The sequence below is a fragment of the Carcharhinus amblyrhynchos genome, chromosome 7 (genome assembly GCF_965287045.1).
Source record: "Carcharhinus amblyrhynchos chromosome 7, sCarAmb.v2.hapA, whole genome shotgun sequence".
Taxonomy (NCBI): domain Eukaryota; kingdom Metazoa; phylum Chordata; class Chondrichthyes; order Carcharhiniformes; family Carcharhinidae; genus Carcharhinus; species Carcharhinus amblyrhynchos.
Window position 1 is genome coordinate 32137047 of NC_137330.1, and position 18342 is coordinate 32155388.

General features: G+C 43.0%; 1 protein-coding gene across 8 annotated transcripts in view; it reads left to right on the top strand.

Annotated features, from left to right (window-relative positions):
- dcdc2c (doublecortin domain containing 2C) overlaps positions 1-18342 on the top strand; it is a 151468-nt gene that overhangs the window by 24566 nt on the left and 108560 nt on the right. For all 8 annotated transcript variants that reach the window (XM_080192102.1, XM_080192100.1, XM_080192105.1 and 5 more), the window contains exons 5-6: positions 5128-5204; positions 17577-17708. In XM_080192102.1, coding sequence (XP_080048228.1) covers positions 5128-5204; positions 17577-17708 — 209 coding nt within the window. The remainder of the gene's footprint in view (positions 1-5127; positions 5205-17576; positions 17709-18342) is intronic.

Below are 18342 nucleotides of genomic sequence, written 5' to 3' on the forward strand. Positions count from 1 at the left end.
ATGAGGGAGAAAGCAAAATAAACCGAATAGGATGAGCAAATGTGATATGTTGGCACATAGGGCCCGAAGACACGGCAGACACAAAGTAAGATGAGACCCATGATGGGATTTTACAAATGTGGCCATGGATTTAAGATTCAGGGCTTTGGAGATTGGTGAGGCCGAATTGACAAGTGAGGTGGGATTTTGTGGGACATGTGTGTAGACAGCAGAACCTCGAGTAAACTGGAGGTCGTGCTCACATGTGATGCAATTCTAACCATGTCCGAGTGCCCACCCGGCTGTGTATATCTTCACTAGTGGAAGCTGTAGTTGACCCCGTGATGGTGGATCCTTAGAGTGCATCTCTTCCTCTACGGTCACGTGGCCTCCAACATTGCCCATTGCTGCCTCTGCAGCATTGGCCCTGTAGGGGACAGTGAACAGTTACTCACCCTACTATCTCTTAGCGACTGCTTCATCAGACATCCGGCCAGCCAACTACTGACAAGTTACTGGATCTGACTCACCGAATACACAAATGGGGAAAGCTGCTCCAAGCCACTTGCATGGACAGGACAAGAAACTTTCACCTATCTCTGCTGGAGAAGGAAAGGAGAGAGTGCAGAATCTAACAGCATTGTGGGTATTCCCTACATCACATGGACTACAACAGTACAAGATGGCAGCTCACTGGCACCAGTAATTAGGGATTGGCAATAAGTGTTGGTCTAATCTGTGAAAGAATATTTTAAAAATACTACTGGTGTGATTATTCATTATTCCTTTCTTAGAGTGGACTTAAATAGGGGTTCTAATGTTTGTAAAATGAGTGCTTCTGACAGCTGATGCTTGTCTTGGAGTGTGTCGCTGGCAACTGCCCATAGAGCACACAGCTGCTCAGGATGAACCTTGACAAAAACTACCCCATCCCTCTCCAGACCTCCTTTGCAAAGGCACATTCCTCAAGGAGGTGGATGATGGACTCTTCCCGACCACAACTGGAGGGTGATGTGTGGACTGAGTGAAATTCCAGGTGTGTAGGAAGGATGTAACGGGCAGGGTCTTTACTCACCACCAGACAAGCTAGGTCTTGGGCATGAGGCATTCTGCCAAATGACTTTGACAGTCTGCTCAGGGAACCATTCAAAACAATGCACCATCTACTTTTCTTGCAGAGCACTGCCTGGGATTGCTTAGCTCTATCGCATGCTATTTCTTTCTGTTTGGCATACAGGTAGTCTTGTGTTTTAGCTTCACCAGGATGACACTTCATTTTTAATAATGCCTGATGCTGCTTCTGGCATGCTCTTATTGTAATATTCTAGAGTACATTAAGAACAACTCATGGTGGAGAAGCCTCAGTACTGCTGTGTAGTATCTTTTCTTTGAAGAAGTCGCAGCAGAACCTATCCAACCTGTTTTTATGGATTGCTAATGAATTCAGTCCTTAATGCATCTCTTCTTTAATACTTTAAGTGGCAGAATTAAATTTGGCCACTTCTGCCTACAATTGTGCAATGTTGATGAATATAAAACTCTTCTCCTGGACCAAAATGTATCTTTCTGTCATTTTAAAACTGCAAAGTTAGATCTACTGGCATGCTTCAGCAGTTATTATATGTGGGAAGAACATTATATTTAATTGTTCGGGTAAACCAGGTGAAAGAAGAGGATGGCACAGTGGTTAGCACTGCTGTCTCACAACTCCAGGGACCTGAGTTCGATTCCTGGCTTGGGTCACTGTCTGTGTGGAATTTGCCCATTCTCCCGTGTCTGTGTGGGTTTCCTCTGGGTGCTCAGGTTCCCTCTCACAGAGCAAAGGTATGCGGGTTAGGTTGATTGGTCATGCTGAATTGCTCCTTAATGTCAGGGGATGTGTAGGTTAGCGGGATTAGCAGGGTAAATAAGTGGGGCTATGGGAATAGGCCTGAGGTGGGATTGTTGTTGGTGCAGACTTGATGGGCCAAATGGCCTCCTTCTGCACTGTAAGGATTCTATGATTTCTATGAACAGTAGATAGATAAACCCTGTAATGAATATTAAATTAACAGATAGTTACTGATCTTCATCTTGTCTTCAAACATCTGCCAGTTCAAGGTTCAAGTCTACTAATTATCAGATGCTGATTATTTAGCTTCATTGTATGGTAAACACATTAACCTGAGGCATTATTGGACCTTTTAGATGGATATTAGAAGTGAGATCTCTAAGAAGAGCAGAGGAGCTTTTCTTGGTGTTCTGGGCAAAGTTTACCTCTAAATCAACATCACTTAGACATACACCTCTTGTAAGATCATTGATGTTTGTGGGAGCTCGTTGTGTGCAATATGACTACTGAGTTTTCTACATTACAACAGTGACTACACTTCTACAGTTGCAAATGTCTAGTGCATTATTGATATGTTATAACTTTTAGATTTAGGGAATTAAATGTTTAGCTGGAGATAAATAGGGATATCTGATTAAGAAATTGGTAGGCATACCCAGTAGTTCATTACAGTTGAAAGCTAAGCTATGTTTATCTTAACTGGTCAGTGGTATAAGTGTAAAACATGAACAATTAATTTTCCATCTTGTAATGACCCATTGTATAATGGAGCCAGAGGGTCCACACAGACCTCAATAAAAGATTAAAATAAGGTGTAGCTCTGAGATCAAAAGAAGATAAAACCAAGTTGTAAACAAGAAAGTTCATTAACAGGGTCGGTAAGTCTGGGCGAAGGAGATCATTAAACTCCATTTGTACATTTAATTATTCCTTTGGATTACAGATTTAAAAAATTGTGTTGAAGGCAAAATGATATTTTTGCATTTCTGTTTGAAGCTTTCGAAAGCATGCCACATTGCCATTGAGATGTTGAATCAGGGAATGATTTTGGTTAGGAGGCTTTGTAATTTACCTGTGTGTGCTTGCAGACAGAAGTAAGCAGTTCAGTTTTCAATTGCAGTTTTGCTTTGGTATAGATTGAGTCTCACTGAATTGAAAGAACAAATGCTAGCCAGGTGGACCTACACTTCAAACCAAAAAAATACTAATTTCATTGGGCCAAAATTCTTCAGAGTGGCAATCAGCATCAGCTTGCCACTCTGTATGCACTAAACTGCACCAAACTTCTCAGTGTCTCGCCATTCCTTGTCGACTCATGCTGGATGGGTTTCAGGCAGCACAGTGCATCCCAGCTCCAGCATTGAAGTCCAAAAGGAACAGAGCAAAGGAGAATATGTCCCCTTTTTAAAGCACTAGCTGCCATTAAGCAGGTGAGTTAACAGGTCCCATTGAAAATATCAGGCCATAAAGAAGGTAAACTTCAAAGGGATGTGGGGATGGATGGGGGTCAGGAATTGGGGGGGAGTGGTTGTGGACATGAGGGCTGGGGTGTCATTTTAAATCAAGGGGTGGGGAGATCAGTTCAGGTCGAGGTGGTGGGGATTGGGTCATGGTTAGTCAGCATTTATTGCCCATCCTGAGTAACCCTTGGAGGGCAGTCAAAAGTCAACCAGACTGTTGTGGAGTCATATGTTGGCCAGGCCAAGTAAGGACAGTGAATTTTCTTCCCCAAAAGGACATTAGTGACCCAGATGGGCTTTTTTCAACAATTGACAATGGTTTACTGGTCATCAGTAGATCCTTAATTCCAGATATTTTTTATTCAAATTTCGCCATTTGCCATGGTGGGATTCAAACCTGGGTCCCCAGAGCATTAGCTGAGTTTCTGGATTACTTGTCTCATAGTGCGTGGCACGGTAGCACAGTGGTTAGCACTGCTGGCTCACAGCATCAGGGACCCGAGTTCAGTTCCAGCCTCGGGTCACTGTCTGTGTGCAGTTTGCACATTGTCCATGTGGATTTCCTCCGAGTCCTTCGGTTTCCCCCCACAGTCTGAAAGATGTGCGGATTAGGTTGATTGGCCATGCTAAATTGACCCGAGTGGCAGTGGGATTAGCAGGGTAAATATGTGGAGTTATGAGAATAAGGCCTGGATGGGATTGTGGTTGGTGCAGACTTGATGGGCCAAATGGCCTCCTTCTGCACAGTCAGGATTCTATGATAATACCACTAGGCCGTTGCCTCCCCTTAGTGTGACATTGGCTGAACCAGCCAAAGTTAGCATTTAAAATTGCTTTGTTAGATAGTTCCTAATGCAATGCAATTGTCCAGGATAAATTAGCATTTCTAGACAATTATGGCATAAATCCTTACCTGAGAATTTGCAAGAGGAATTTCCCCACTTTAATTTTGGAATGCTCCCCAAACCTGACACTGGGGAGCCAGGAAGTTACACACCATTGGTGTCGGAAGGCAACTTGCAGGTGTTGGTGTTCCTAAGCATCTACTCCCCTTGTCCTCCTAGCTGATTGAGGTTGCATGTTTGGAATGTGCTATCGAGAGAGCCTTGAGGGGGCTGCTGCATTGCATCCTGTATATAGTACTCGCTATACCACACTGTATTGGCAGAGGAGGGAGTGGATGATAGGATGCCAATCAAGGGGGCTGTTTTGTCCTGGATGGTGACGTGACCCTCTATTCCTGCTTTGTTTAGAGTTGCGCCACAAATTCTATGGTACCACAAGTCAAATCTCTTGGCAGTTCATTTTTAAATCATTACGTGAACAAAGCGATCAGATTTCAGTTTGGACCTAATTTGACGGTTGTATTTAGGTAGTATGAGTATTAAAAAAATTGACCCTGATGTCTTGAGTGTAAAACCTTCTGATTTACCATCAAAAAGCAACAGTGAGAAAAGATGGTACGTGTAAAAATTTCCATTATGAACACCTGGTTAGCAAACTGTTCTACCTCCGGAAAAAAATCTTTAATATCTACACGTCAGGACATCAGCCGCCTCAGTTTTGTTATTACATGACTATTGCCAGCTTTGGCATGAGCGTTGCTTTATAAGATAAGACGATTTTTCTTTTCAAACTGGACTAAACGTTTACTGGATATCCTGTCTTTTTATGTGTCAGGGAGAGCTGAAAATTAATACATTCTCTTTTACTAGGACCAATTTATTATAATTCAATGAGGGAGACGGGAATAAATTTGCAAGAAATCAGACTGGAGCTTTACTCTAGTTAACATATTGGCACAGTTTTCTGCAGCAGGACACTATGAAGTGCATTAACCTTGTGTTTCTGTTCCAGATTCGGCCAGTTGTTCACAGTCGCATTGTTGTTTCTGCACGATGGAGAAAGTACAACTATGAGCCATGCACCATCAAGTCAGTATGCCTTTTTATTTGGACTATTTACTGTTTCCTCTACAAAGTATAGGGTTCTTGGCAAGGCGCAGATAACTTGGGTATAGGCAGTTTCTTTTCCCCGCTCAGTTTACAGAATCAATGCACAGTCTCGTGTCGGAATACCTCCGTGAGAGAAAACTCTGCTGCTTTTCAAAAAAAAATAGCCCTTTGATCAAAAGGAGAGGCGACAGATGTGGTGTAGAGCATCTTAGGCCTGGTAATACAACGCTGTTGTCAATACTCAGTGGTGTGAATTCATAAATATTTTAATGATGTAACATCAAAGAAAAACGGCAGCTGTGTTTTACTCAAACAAGTGATTTCCTGTTTATAAAGCTGCTTAATGGATCTAATTCACTTTAATTTGTGTTCTGCCTGCAGTTTCTTTTGCTTTACTTGATGGATTTAAAAACAAATGTGGATGGATACATATGCCCCCAGATATAAATCAAATTAATTGTGATAGCTATTTCATCAGGAGGAGAAATTTCTTCACCCAGAGGGTGTTGAATGAGTGGAATTCACTACCACAGGAAGTAGTTGAGTCAAAAACACTGCTTGATCCCAAGAAGAAATTAGATGTAGCTCTTGGGGCTAAAGGGATCAAGGGATTTGGGGGGGAAGGAGAAATCAGGATTTTGAATTTGATGATCAGCCACGATCAAAATTAGTGGCGGAGCAGGCTCAAAGGGCTGAATGGCCTACTCCCACTTCTAGTTTCTATATATCTATGTTTTATAGGCATGTTAGACATTAATTACCATATGATATGATTAAATCTCCTGCCATATCTAATGGTATTCACATAAACTTCAGGTACTGGGTTGATCTTGACCTTGGGTGATATGAAACTCTGGAGAGATGATTGCTGTGCAGTTGAACTGATATTGGTCCTTTGACACCATTGTCCAAAAACAGTGATACCCAATGTATACGCAGACACACCGATCAATGTGTTTTTAAACTCAGTTGAACAGTGAGCAGAACAAAGTTAACACAATCTTTGGAAATGATGAATGATCGTTGGTCAATGTAACGTAATGAAGTGGTTAATATTGGTTAAAAGGTTAACTATGAGCCCGCTCCTGTTTATATTTGGATGGTTAAATTTGGTAGCAGCGTTTGTGGCTGATTTGGTTAAAATCAACGTAAATTCTGCTTGTGCAAATTGACTGATGTTTAGATTTAACAGAGGTCATTCTCTGGCAAATTTTGGGTGTCATTTGAACTTGCTTTAATATCGTAAATAGGAAAATTGAAGCCCATGTTTACTTTCATTACACTAATCTCATTTAAAGGCAAACAAAACATTTATAAAGGAAATGTTATTCTCTGAGGCTCCACTGGTGGCAGGTGCTGATCAGAAAGTTGGTAGCCAACCTCCTAATGTGCTATCGTTTGCAATGGACAAAATGCACCTCATACTGTTACGGAGAGAGAGACAAGTGGTTATAAATTGAGGGACCCTACTTCACAGCAAACATGTTTGATCAGGAATCTTGGCCACTCTCACTTCATGAGAGAAAAATGAGAGACTTAAGAGGCTTTCCTGTGTCGATTGGCATATGAGGCAGACAAAGCACGTCTGTTTCCATGGCTAGTTTTTCCTGGAATAGGTAGCCTATCAGCAGAGGCGTGCCACTCTGCATCAAGCATGGTTAATCGGAGCTTTCCCGCTCTTACCGTCTGTCAGAGGCAAATGAAAGGATTTTTGGTCACATTGTGAATATATCTTCCATGGCCATCAGGAATGTGGCTTGAATGTGGAGCTCCCAGCTCAAAGGCATCACAAGACCTCCCTCGCACTTATGTACCTGATTTGTCAATGTGTGGTGTTGGAGGCATTCAGTGAGGTGTGCTACAGGCACGTGCAATCACCATTTAAATGGAGTTTTTTTTAGATGGAATGCCTAAATTCCACCTACGCTGAACTTCACAACTTTTGGCAAGAGTTTGCCCCAGCATGCACTTCACCTGCACAAAATGAGCCCACGTCTGCTAAACCAGCCAGGATTGCTTCCGTACACAACATACTGGTGGCGTTTCAATTCATTTTGAAGTCTAGTTTTTTGGCTGATTACATTTTGCCTCAGTCTGAACATTTTGCATACTTTTATTGGCTTCCATATATCGGTCTTTTTGCTGAAGTCTGCAGTTTGCTAAGCCGCACTTTCATGAACTCTTGCCAATTACTGCTGCAGTGCAAGCTGCGCCTCACAGAACTGAGCTGTAGACATACTACCGTTTGAATTAAACAATCGATCAAAGTGTGAGGAGAACAATGTTTTCTGGCAGTTTGCTCACTGATGCCAATTCCTAAAGATCCACATTTACAGGCCAGCTATTTGAACCTGTGGTGTGTCCGAGTAAAACCTGCTTCACCACCTCCAGTTCATGACAGACCCAGTAACTAAGCCATATCGTTCACTCTTGTTTATTAATAATAACTTCAAGGATGTGAACAGCTCTCCTTAATGCTGGTCACTGATGTTGTTTTATCGCTTGGCCTTGTTAAGCCTCTTTGTTGAGGATAATTAAAAGGCAAGTATTTTGCTTAATACTCAGACCTCCCTATGGCACCATGCTATCATACAACACATTCCACAGTAGTAGCACACCACCTTTAGCTTTTGTGTAACAGGACCCTTGCAGATCACCCAGAGACTGCTGTCAGAAAAGGCTTTTTGCAGTTCATGCCTGGCTAAAGCAAGTGATTGATGCTGTGGTTGCTAGGTGAAATGCCTTTGTTACTTTTCCAAAGAAAAGGAGACAATTGGAGAGGAAACACAACCTTTAGCACTTGACAGCCTTTGCAAGAATCCAGGGCATATGAGATGGAATGCATGTGGGTACCCAGAGCACCACGAACCAAGGCAAGTGCACTTACTAAGAGAAAGGTGAAAAAATGAGCAAGTTGTCACAGAGGATCGAGGTTCCATCCTCCACTTTACATCTGTTTTATGGGGAATAGTCATGACATTTTTAACCTGCAGAAGTTTATGGTGCTTGTACTATTTGAAGGATACAAGAGAAACAATAGGTTGGTTTTAGGTAAAACAGCTATTGTTTGAAGGAATGACTGGTAACTCCAATTCAGGCCTCTCACATAGCAGGAAGTACAGATACAAAGTGACCTATGTGGCCAGCCAAAGCACTGTCAAATGTGCTATATGGATGCAGAAACAATAATTCAATAGTTCTGACTGTTCAAATATGGTACAGCTCTACAGTCCAGCCAAGGTTACCAGTTGCAGCTTCCTGCATGATTTTCCAGTTGAGTGTGGAGTGTACCTGCAGCAGGATGAGGAGCCATTACATTGGACTGTGGTCTACAGAAAGAGGACGAGGAAGAGAGAGGGAGCGGATGTAGAGCAGAAACGTTGGTATACAATTCTGGAATTGACAGCTGCCCCCAGTAATTGGCACATTCTGCCAATGACTCACTAAAAGATGTCTCATCCATCTTTCAGTATCCCTTTCAGGATTCCCATTCTTCTAAACAATAATGCATTAGTTTGGGAATAAGCCCTGCATTTGCTTGTCTTTCTAAGGTCATCAGAGGAGGATAATTGAGATGCAAGTATTTTACAGTAGATTAGATCTAGTCAGCTTTACATTGATTTCACCACAGCACATACCACCCTATGGAATAATATTTTCAAACCGGGGCTATGGTAGGTTAAGAAGCCTGGAGTAATGATCCAGAGAATAAGAACTAAGGGTGGCACAGTGCCACAGCTAGCACTGCTGCTTCACAGTGCCAGGGGCCCAGGTTCAATTCTAGCCTTGGATCACTGTCTGTGTTGGGTTTGCACGTTCTCCCTGTGTTTTTGTGGGTTTCCTCCGGGTGCTCCAGTTTCCTCCCACAGTCTAAAGATGTGTAGATTTGGTGGATTGGTCATGTTAAATTGCCACATAGCGTCCCAAGATGTGTATGATGGGGGAATAAGTGAGGTAAATGGGTGGGGTTATAGGGATAGAGTGGAGGGTGTGTCTAAGTAAGATACTCCCTCAGAGGGCCAGTGTGGGCACAATGGGCCAAATGGCCTCATTCTGCCAGGGGATTCTATGAATTCTATGAATTCAACTCCCACTTTGGCAGCTTGGGAATCTGAATTCTGATCCTTTTACAGAGGGAAACCTGATGACCTTACCCGGTCTGGGGTATATCATCGTGGTTGACTTTCAGTTGTGCTGTGAGATGGTCGAACAAACTGCTCAGTTGTAACAAGTCACTACAAAGCAGGAGTTCAAGAAGACAACTTCAGTAGCAGCTCAGGTTGACCAATAAATAACCTTTCTTGTCACCAATGCTCATATACAGCAAAGGAACTGAAGAAACAGCATGCACAGTTCTATCATATAACCTGTGACATAATTCAGTCACGTTGCACCACGGCTTGCTATCATCATAAGACACAATACCATCATAAATATCATGGGATAGTATGATTCTATTATGCCATGATACAATATTGTCATACAAACTATGGTGTAGTGCTATCATATCACCCCATGGTACCAAATAACTCTTCATCAGTCTGTCATTCACCAATGATCAGCATCATTATAGCTATCAGCTTGCAGCCCTGTTATCTCAGAGATGTGGCAAATTTATTGTTTTGTTTGAAGAAATGAAAGGAGGAGAGATTCTCATTTCCCAGATATATTCTTTTGGGTTTTAGGTGATCGGATTGTGCTACCAATAACTTTATAGTTACTAAATGAAGCAGAGTGAAGAGTTGGGTGCGAAAGCAATTAAACCTGATCATTGTGAGAAATTGAATGGTTGTTAAATGTTTTATGAATGGCAAATTAGATGGAAACTAGCTGGCAATATTTTTTGTTGGCTCAAGTAGTTGATTATAAAGAGATATCAACATTAAGCATAGATTTAACTCTTTGAGGATTGAGGAATTTACTTACTTTCAATTTTACTCTCCTCTACTGAATCTCACTGGAACACAATTCCATAGGTGAGGGAAATAATTTTTTTTAGTGTTTAGACTTGGGAGGCAATGCAACTTACTCATGTCTTCACAGGATGTCCACATATAAGCTCTTTGCCAGCAGGGATTAGTGACCAAGAGTGGTAATTTGGCCTTCCCAGTTCTCCAGTTGCTCCTTCCAGCCCTAATGTTATTGAACCAATTGTAATATCCACAATGCTATCTTGATCAAATCCAAAGATGCGCTGGTTAGGTGGATTGGTCATGCTAAATTGCCCCTTAATGTCAGGGTCTGACTAGAGTAAATGTATGGAGTTGTGGGAACTGGGTCTGGGTGGGATTGTGGTCAGGGCAGACCCAATGGGCTGAATGGTCTTCTTCTGCACTGTAGGACTCAATGATTCTATGACAGGCATCAACAAACATGGGGCAAAACAGGGTTAAGCATTCTTGATCCATGTGGCTGTTGTACATTGGTTTACCCACTTGGCCATTTCTTTTTGCATGAAAGCTGCATAAAATAATTATAATCATGAGTGAGATGTTTAAAAAGAAAATTCAAATCTTTGTGTTTTGTGGGGTAGATCACAAAAGTCTGAGGTGAGTTTTGTTTGGCAAGAAATATCCACTGGGTGGTGCCAGCGGTCTGCTTATTGTGAGGATTAAAATGAAGCAAAGGGGTAGAACATGAATAAAGTTGTCCTGCACTGTCCTCATGACCTACCAGTGGGATCTGAAACACATGTACAGGCATGTACAGTGTGTTGGTGTCCAGAGTACACCATGGTATGAGATTGGTTTCCTGGGATGAACCATTGAACTCAGCTTCCACCTACTTGTTTTTGATGGCCCAGGTGGATATTGAAGATCCGTTGGCACCGTTTAGAAACAAGCAGCAAGTTCTGCTGGCATCCGGAATATTTGCCTCAATTGAGGATGCAAATTGTGGAAAAGTGTTCCCCGTTCCAATAGCCGTGTGTGTGTGTGTGTGTGTGTGTAAAAACCTCCACCTCGTTCTTCTCAGAATAAGCCTGAACCTACGCCCTTCGTTTTTGACCAACCACGAGAAACTTTCCTTTATGTTCCCTCTCAAAATCTGAATTATGAAAACCCACTGTAGATTCCTCCCTAATCTTCTTTCCAATGAAGGAAGTCCTTTATTTTTTTAAAATCAGATTCATTATATAATTTTATACTCGTTCTATAGCTCTAACATCCTTGCGATGATGCACGTATTATTTCAGCTATGGCCGAGCTGATGACTTGCTTGAATTCATCCTGATGCTTATATCCTATGAGTAAACCCAGAACCAAATGTTGTAATCCTGACTGTAGGACACTCCTTTAACCAGGACTTCCATGGCAATAAACTATGTGTTAAGTTGTCCTTGAGAGTGACCTGTATGAAGGTGTGTATGAATACAGGGCAAAAGAATAAGGCGGAAAAGGATGGTAGTGGTCCTGAACTTGGAGAAAGGCTATATTTTCGCTCTGTCCCCCACACTGTGGCCTATAATCTCTGTGATTTGGAAAATACATTCTTCTCCTTTTAGTAGCCTTTCTCCTTTTATGCATTTTTCATGTTTTTACGTGCTGTCTTAACTTGCAAGGTAGAGTTAAAATCCCTACAGTGCAGAAGGAAGCCATTCAATCCTTTGAGCCTGCACTGACAATAATCCCACCCAAATCCTATCCCTGTAACCCCACATATTTACCCTGTGAGTCCCCCTGACACTAAGGGGCAATTTATCATGACCAGTCCACCTAATCCACACATCTTTGATCTGTGGGGAGGAAACCAGAGGATCCGGAGGAAACCCATTAGTTATGGGAAGAATGTGGAAACTCCACACTCTGAGGCCAGAAAAGAACCCAGGTCCCTGGTGTTGTGAGGCAGCAGTGCTAACCAGTGTGCCATTGGAGGTTTGGAAAGTTGAACAATAAATCCAATGAGATCTGATTGCCTATCCAGCAAACATGCAATGCATTGTGCACCTCGGCTTTTTTCTGTCAAAATGCTTTCTTTGCCTACTTCTAAAGATGCAAGAGTGGCAGTAGTTCTGCTATGAAAGTTCTGTATTTGAGTATATAGTGCATGCTGCTGGAACATGGGCTTGGGAACAATAGTAAGGCTGCCAAAATGCTTAGCATGTGACCGCAGAAGGCATGCCCATCTGGCAGCATCTGTGGAGGGAGAAACAGAGGTAATGTTTTGAGTCCATGAGATGCTCCTACAGAACTGAAGAGGGGTAGAAATGTTATGAATTCGATATGTTGAGCGGGGGAGGTTTTGTTGGGCAGAATAGAAGCTCAGAGATCGGAGTTAAGGAGAGATTGACAAAAATGGCGTGGACATAAGGCAAAAGAGGCGTTACTGCTGCCATTAAGGACTGAAGAATGCTAATAGTGGTAAAGGAAAACGATGGGTGGTTTTATCCAACAGACTTTTAGCTCATGAGCTCCCATCTGATGACCACTTTAGCTGTTGGACCCAGGTTACACCACTGCCCTCCACACTATCTGCACTTCTGTCTTTTGGGAGGGAGATCTTCGAGTTTGGAACACGTTTCCTGTCAAGACTTCCTGAAGCTACACAGTTGCTTCTGGTACAATGTGGGGTTGTCCCTGCTCCTGGTTCATTGCTTGAGGAGATTTGCAAGCTCTGGAGAATGTTTGGCCATTACAAATGAACCTCCCCATTTAATGGCTGCCGCAGGTTCTTTGATGGAACAGCATCAGAAATTCTTCACTGCCTTTGTACCATCCTCACTCTGCTGTTCCTTACTGAGGAAGCTCCAAGCAGGGGAGCAAATCGTGGACAGGAACTCACCATGAATACTATTTTAAGGCTGACACTGAACTATCCAGTGAGCTGTGGACGTGTATAAAATGTTGGTAATCGAATTGCTACACCAGTACAGAAAAGGAGAAATACACCCAACAGTTACAAAGCACTGAATTGATAAAATCCTGAATCACACCGTCAGATGTCACTGTTGATTCTGGAATATCATGTAAGAATGACAGGCCAACCTGTAATTTGATTTTAAAGTGTTATCAACAAATAATGTTGCTAGCTGTGTTATGAAAGCAGCTCACATGAATAATGCGACATGAATGCTCAGTTCAGTTATACGGCAACAATCTCTCCTCAAAAAGAAGTTTGTCTTACGCTTTCAATGGATTCTGTAGCAAAACTCAGTTCTCTTGAAATCCAATATACACAGCCAGATTTGAACGAGTATGTTTTGAAGTTGCCTTGTGGATCAAACTCTGTAAAATTTGGATGTGTGAACAAACAAAATGGGGAAAATAAGCCTATTTGATCATACTGCAATATTCCCAAAGCAAAGTGCTAGAGATCCAGTTCAGAGACAGCTCCATCAGTTGAACTCCAAGTTCAGATGAAGGGCAGTGCACCCAGAGTGATTGGGATAAACACAAACTCCGGAGGACTGCCTCCTGCAGGTTGCTATGCTCCATGTGATCAGTAGCATAAAGTTTAAGTTTAGTTATTAGTGTCACAAGTAGGCTCACATTAACACTGCAACGAAGTGACTGAGAATCGTCTAAGGCTATGAATTCTAAGGATTACAGGACTGTGAAAGGCGTTTACTTAGATTAAGGCAATGATTTGGTGGCACCGAATTGCCTGCTGAATCCAGCAGAGATTGGCAGCATCTGCTTTTATCTGTCAGAGCATTTGTCAAAATGTTAGAGGTCATTGGAAGCTGATTTCCTATCCTGGATGGTATTGAAAGGTGTGATGACTTCAGCCAGGCTAATGAGATTGGCTTGCTAGAATATGAACTACATGATGAGTGTTTTGCTCTTGATCTACGGGCACCTGGTGTGGAGGGGGGGAAAGGGGTCGGGAGGATGACCTCCTCGTGAACCTGCTCCTGGGCCTGGTGAAGCGAGCCATCAACAGGTCCAGGAAGCGGGTGATTGACAGGGTGGTCCCTGATGTCTGCCCCTCTATCGCGGCAGTATTCATGGCCAGGTATCCCTAGAGAGGGAGCATGCGGTGTCCACAGGTGCAGTCAACGCCTTCCGTGCCCGCTGGGCACCGCAGGGGCTGGCGTGCATTATAGACCCCCTCAATCACATTTTGATTTAATGTTTTAAGTTTCCTTTGGACTTTGGTTTCTGTTCGGGCCGCCGCCCCCACCCCCCCTGCTTTCTTTTTGGGGGGTTGCCCCTCTTAATTTGTCCCTAAGTTAATTTGAGTTAGTTTTGCTCGTTTGGCTAACAAGAGCTACCTGATGAGTCTTAATTGATGGTTAAATCAGGGAGCCTCATGCTCCCTATTTAAAGCAGGTGTGTTAGACTCCCAGTCTGTATTCAGCCAGAAGCAACTAGAGTGCTGGCTGTGTACAGATGTGTGATGTAAGTTAAGTAACTGAGAGTCACAGAGGTTTACAGCATGGAAACAGGCCCTTTGGCTCTTCTTGTCCATGCTCCCTTTTTTAAAAAACCCCTAAGCTAATCCTAATTACCCACATTTAACCCATCGTACCCATGTAACTATTCAAATGCATTATGAAAGACAAAATTGTACCTGCCTCTACTACTACCCCTGGCAGCTCGTTCCAGAAACTCAGCACCCACTGTATGGAAAAAGTTGCCTGTCTGGACACTTTTGTATCTCCTCTCTCACCTTAAAGCTATGCCTCCTAGTTTTAAACTCCCCTATCTTTGGGAAAAGATATTGCCTATCAAGCTGATCTGTGCCCCTTATTATTTTGTAGACCTCTAAAAGATCACCCATCAGCCTCCTACGCTCCAGAGAAAAAAGTCCCAATCTATCCAGCCTCTCCTTATAACTCAAACTATCAAGTCCCGGTAGCATCCTAGTAAATCTTTTCTGCACTCTTTCTAGTTTAATAATATCCTTGCTATAATCGGGTGACCAGAATTGCACACAGTATTCCAAGCGTGGCCTTATCAATGTCTTGTACAACTTCAACAAGACATTCCAACCCCTGTATTCAATATTCTGACCGACGAAACCAAGCATGCTGAATGCCTTCTTCACCACTCTGTTTACCTGTGACTCCACTTTCAAGGAGCTATGAACATGTACCTCTAGATCTCTTCGTTCTGTAACTCTCCCCAGTGCCCTACCATTAACTGAGGAAGTCCTTCCCTGGTTCAATCTACCAAAATGCATCACCTCGTATTTGTCTAAATTAAACTCCATTTGCCATTTGTCAGCCCACTGGCCCAGTTGATCAAGATCCTGTTGCAATTGGAGATAACTTTCTTCACTGTCCACTATGCCACCAATCTTAGTGTCATCTGCAAACTTACTAACCATGCCTCCTATATTCTCATCCAAATCATTAACATAAATGACAAATAACAGTGGACCCAACACCAATCCCTGAGGCACACTGCTGCTCACAGGCCTCCTGTTTGAAAAACAACTCTCTACAACCACCTTCTGGCCTCTGTCAAGAAGCCAATTTTTGTATCCATTTAGATACCTCACCCTGGATCCTGTGAGATTTAACTTTATGTAACAACCTACCATGCAGTATCTTGTCAAAGGCTTTGCTAAAGTCCATGTAGGCAACACCAACTGCACTGCCCTCATCTACCTTCTTGGCTATCCCTTCAAAAAACTCTATCAAATTTGTGAGACATGATTTTGCACTCACAAAGCCATGCTGATTGTCCCTAATCAGTACTTGGGAGTCTAAATGCCTGTAGATCCTGTCCCTCAAAATACCTTCCAACAATTTACCCACCACAGATGTGAGGCTTGCTGGCCTGTAGTTCTCAGGCTTTTCCCTGCAGCCCCTTTTAAACAAAGGCACAACATTTGCTACTCTCCAATCTTCAGGCACCTCACCCGCGACTATCGATGATTCAAATATCTCGGCTAGGGGATCCGCAATTTCCTCCCTAGCCTCCCACAATGTCCTGGGATACACTGTATCAGCTTGGTGATGGGACTTCTGCCTCTGTGGAGTTATTACAAAAGGTATCAATGAAAGTTGATTGTTGACTGAATATTGCAGATTCCATTGAACAGCAATGTTCCCTTTCAGTAGTAATGCTCCCTTTTGAGGAGAGAAGGTACCTTTGTGATGAATTGTTTGACAAACCATTTTCTCGGTGTTTGCCAATTGCTGGAATAGTGCCTACGCATTCTCTTCAAAATAATTAATTGAATGTGAAGTCTCTTGAAGAGTTCTTGTGAGACATGATGAAATGTTGCATAAATTTACAGTTTCCTTTCTTTGGAACACACCAAAGTAAGTCACATGTGATATTATTGTGAGCAAAACAGTTTGTAGCAGTTTAGCTGCTTTCTGTAGCTGGGCAATAAAGATGGGTGCCGGGAATCTTTGCTTATTTTTTTGGTGAGCCTCAGGATGGGGAAACAGGGCTAGGAACCATCGGAGCAGGGACTGCTTCCTTGGATGAAATTTAATTCCCCCTTTGAGAGTGGGCTGGGTGGTGGGGTGGGGGAGGCAGAGATTGCTGGGGGAGATGCAGGGAGCCATGGGGAGGCTGTAGAAGCAATAGAGGATGGGATGGATCTGGATGCCTCTGCTTTCCTAGCTCTCTGCAATTCAGCCAGAGGTGGAAAAAATCTGCCTTCTGATCCAGATGCCTAATTCAGGCCCTGAAGATGTCAAATAACGGTCAATTAACGGCCTTATCTCACTGCTGCTGGTATTCCACCAATGGTGGCTCGGGGCTATACGCCACAAGGCAATGTCACACAGTAAAAACTGTAGACCGTACTTTGGGTTGTGTGGTGGAGCTCTCTTGTTTGGCCCATGAAGGGCTCACTTCGCGGTAAGGGCCTGATGGGCTCTACAAACACGTAGTTCGACAGCATTCTGCATGCTGGCTAGCCCAGGCAGTATCAGCAGTAGCCATTGCTTCCTGTGGCATTGCAAGCACTGAAGAGCTCTCAGGCCTCTGATTGTCCAGCAGTTCTTGGAGACAGAAGCCTGGATCGCAGGCTGCAAAATGCTTGATTGTCATTGAATTCTCTCAGGGTGGACGAAAATGGCCTTGAGCAGCATTGGCACTCCACCCATGAAGAAGGCCACTGCTGCAGCCTTTAAATTAGACCCCTCGAGCGTGAAAGGACTGTAGCCTGTTGGCAGCTTAGTCATTATTCCTGATATTTAATCATATTTCCACTTTTGAATTTGCCTTCAATGGTAACACATCCGGATCCTGAGGAAAGGTTGAGGGTCTGAAATGTTGACCAACTCCTCTTTATCCGTGGGCGCTGTCTGTCTGAGCCTCTCCTCATTCCGATATTCCCCTCACTTGCAGTGTGCCTTACTCTGGATGTATGATTAGCCTTTAGAGTCGACAGAAAATCAATGTGTGAACTAACAAGAGCTTGCATATTTTTTCTCTTCCCCATCAGCATTTTTACCAATGGAGACCTGCTGATTCCCCCTGTGAGATTACTTCTGCCAAAATATACTGTTCAAGACTGGAATCGTGTTCTTGCTTTGATCACAGAGAAAGTTCACTTGCGCACTGGAGCTGTTCAGAGGTAGACATTTACTCTCATTAATTAGTCAAGTTCTGAGAATGTTACTCGACAGTGATATTCCTCGGGTTTTATGCCACCTTTGGAGATTCCAGAAGGTTACAGAGGCTAAGAGTTACGAACGTGGTTGGCATATCATGTCACACATTCCACAGTTATGTCATGTCATTTGTGTACACTGTTGCTCCAATTAAAATAACGGAAACTGCGCGCGGAAAATAGTATTGCTTGTATTGGCTAGAATGAGAAGGATTAATTTGTAATCCAAAATTATTTTTATTATTTTCAACAAAACTGAAGTCAGGACTAAATTTTCCAAAATAATATTCAAATAGGATTAAGAGGCAACAGCTGAAATTAAAAATTTTGTCATGTTAAAATTAAGGGTGGTGTGGTGACACAATGGTTAGCACTGCTACCTCACAGTACCAGAGAGCCAGGTTCGATTCTGGCCTCGGGTGACTGTCTGTGTGAAGTTTGCATGTTCTCTGCATGTCTGCGTGGGCTTCCTCTGGGTGCTCCAGTTTCCTCGCACTGTCCAGAAGTGTGCGGGTTAGGTCAATTGGCAATGCTTGCTTGACTCTAGTGTTGGGGGATTAGCAGAATAAATATTTGGGATTACGGGAATAGGGCCTGG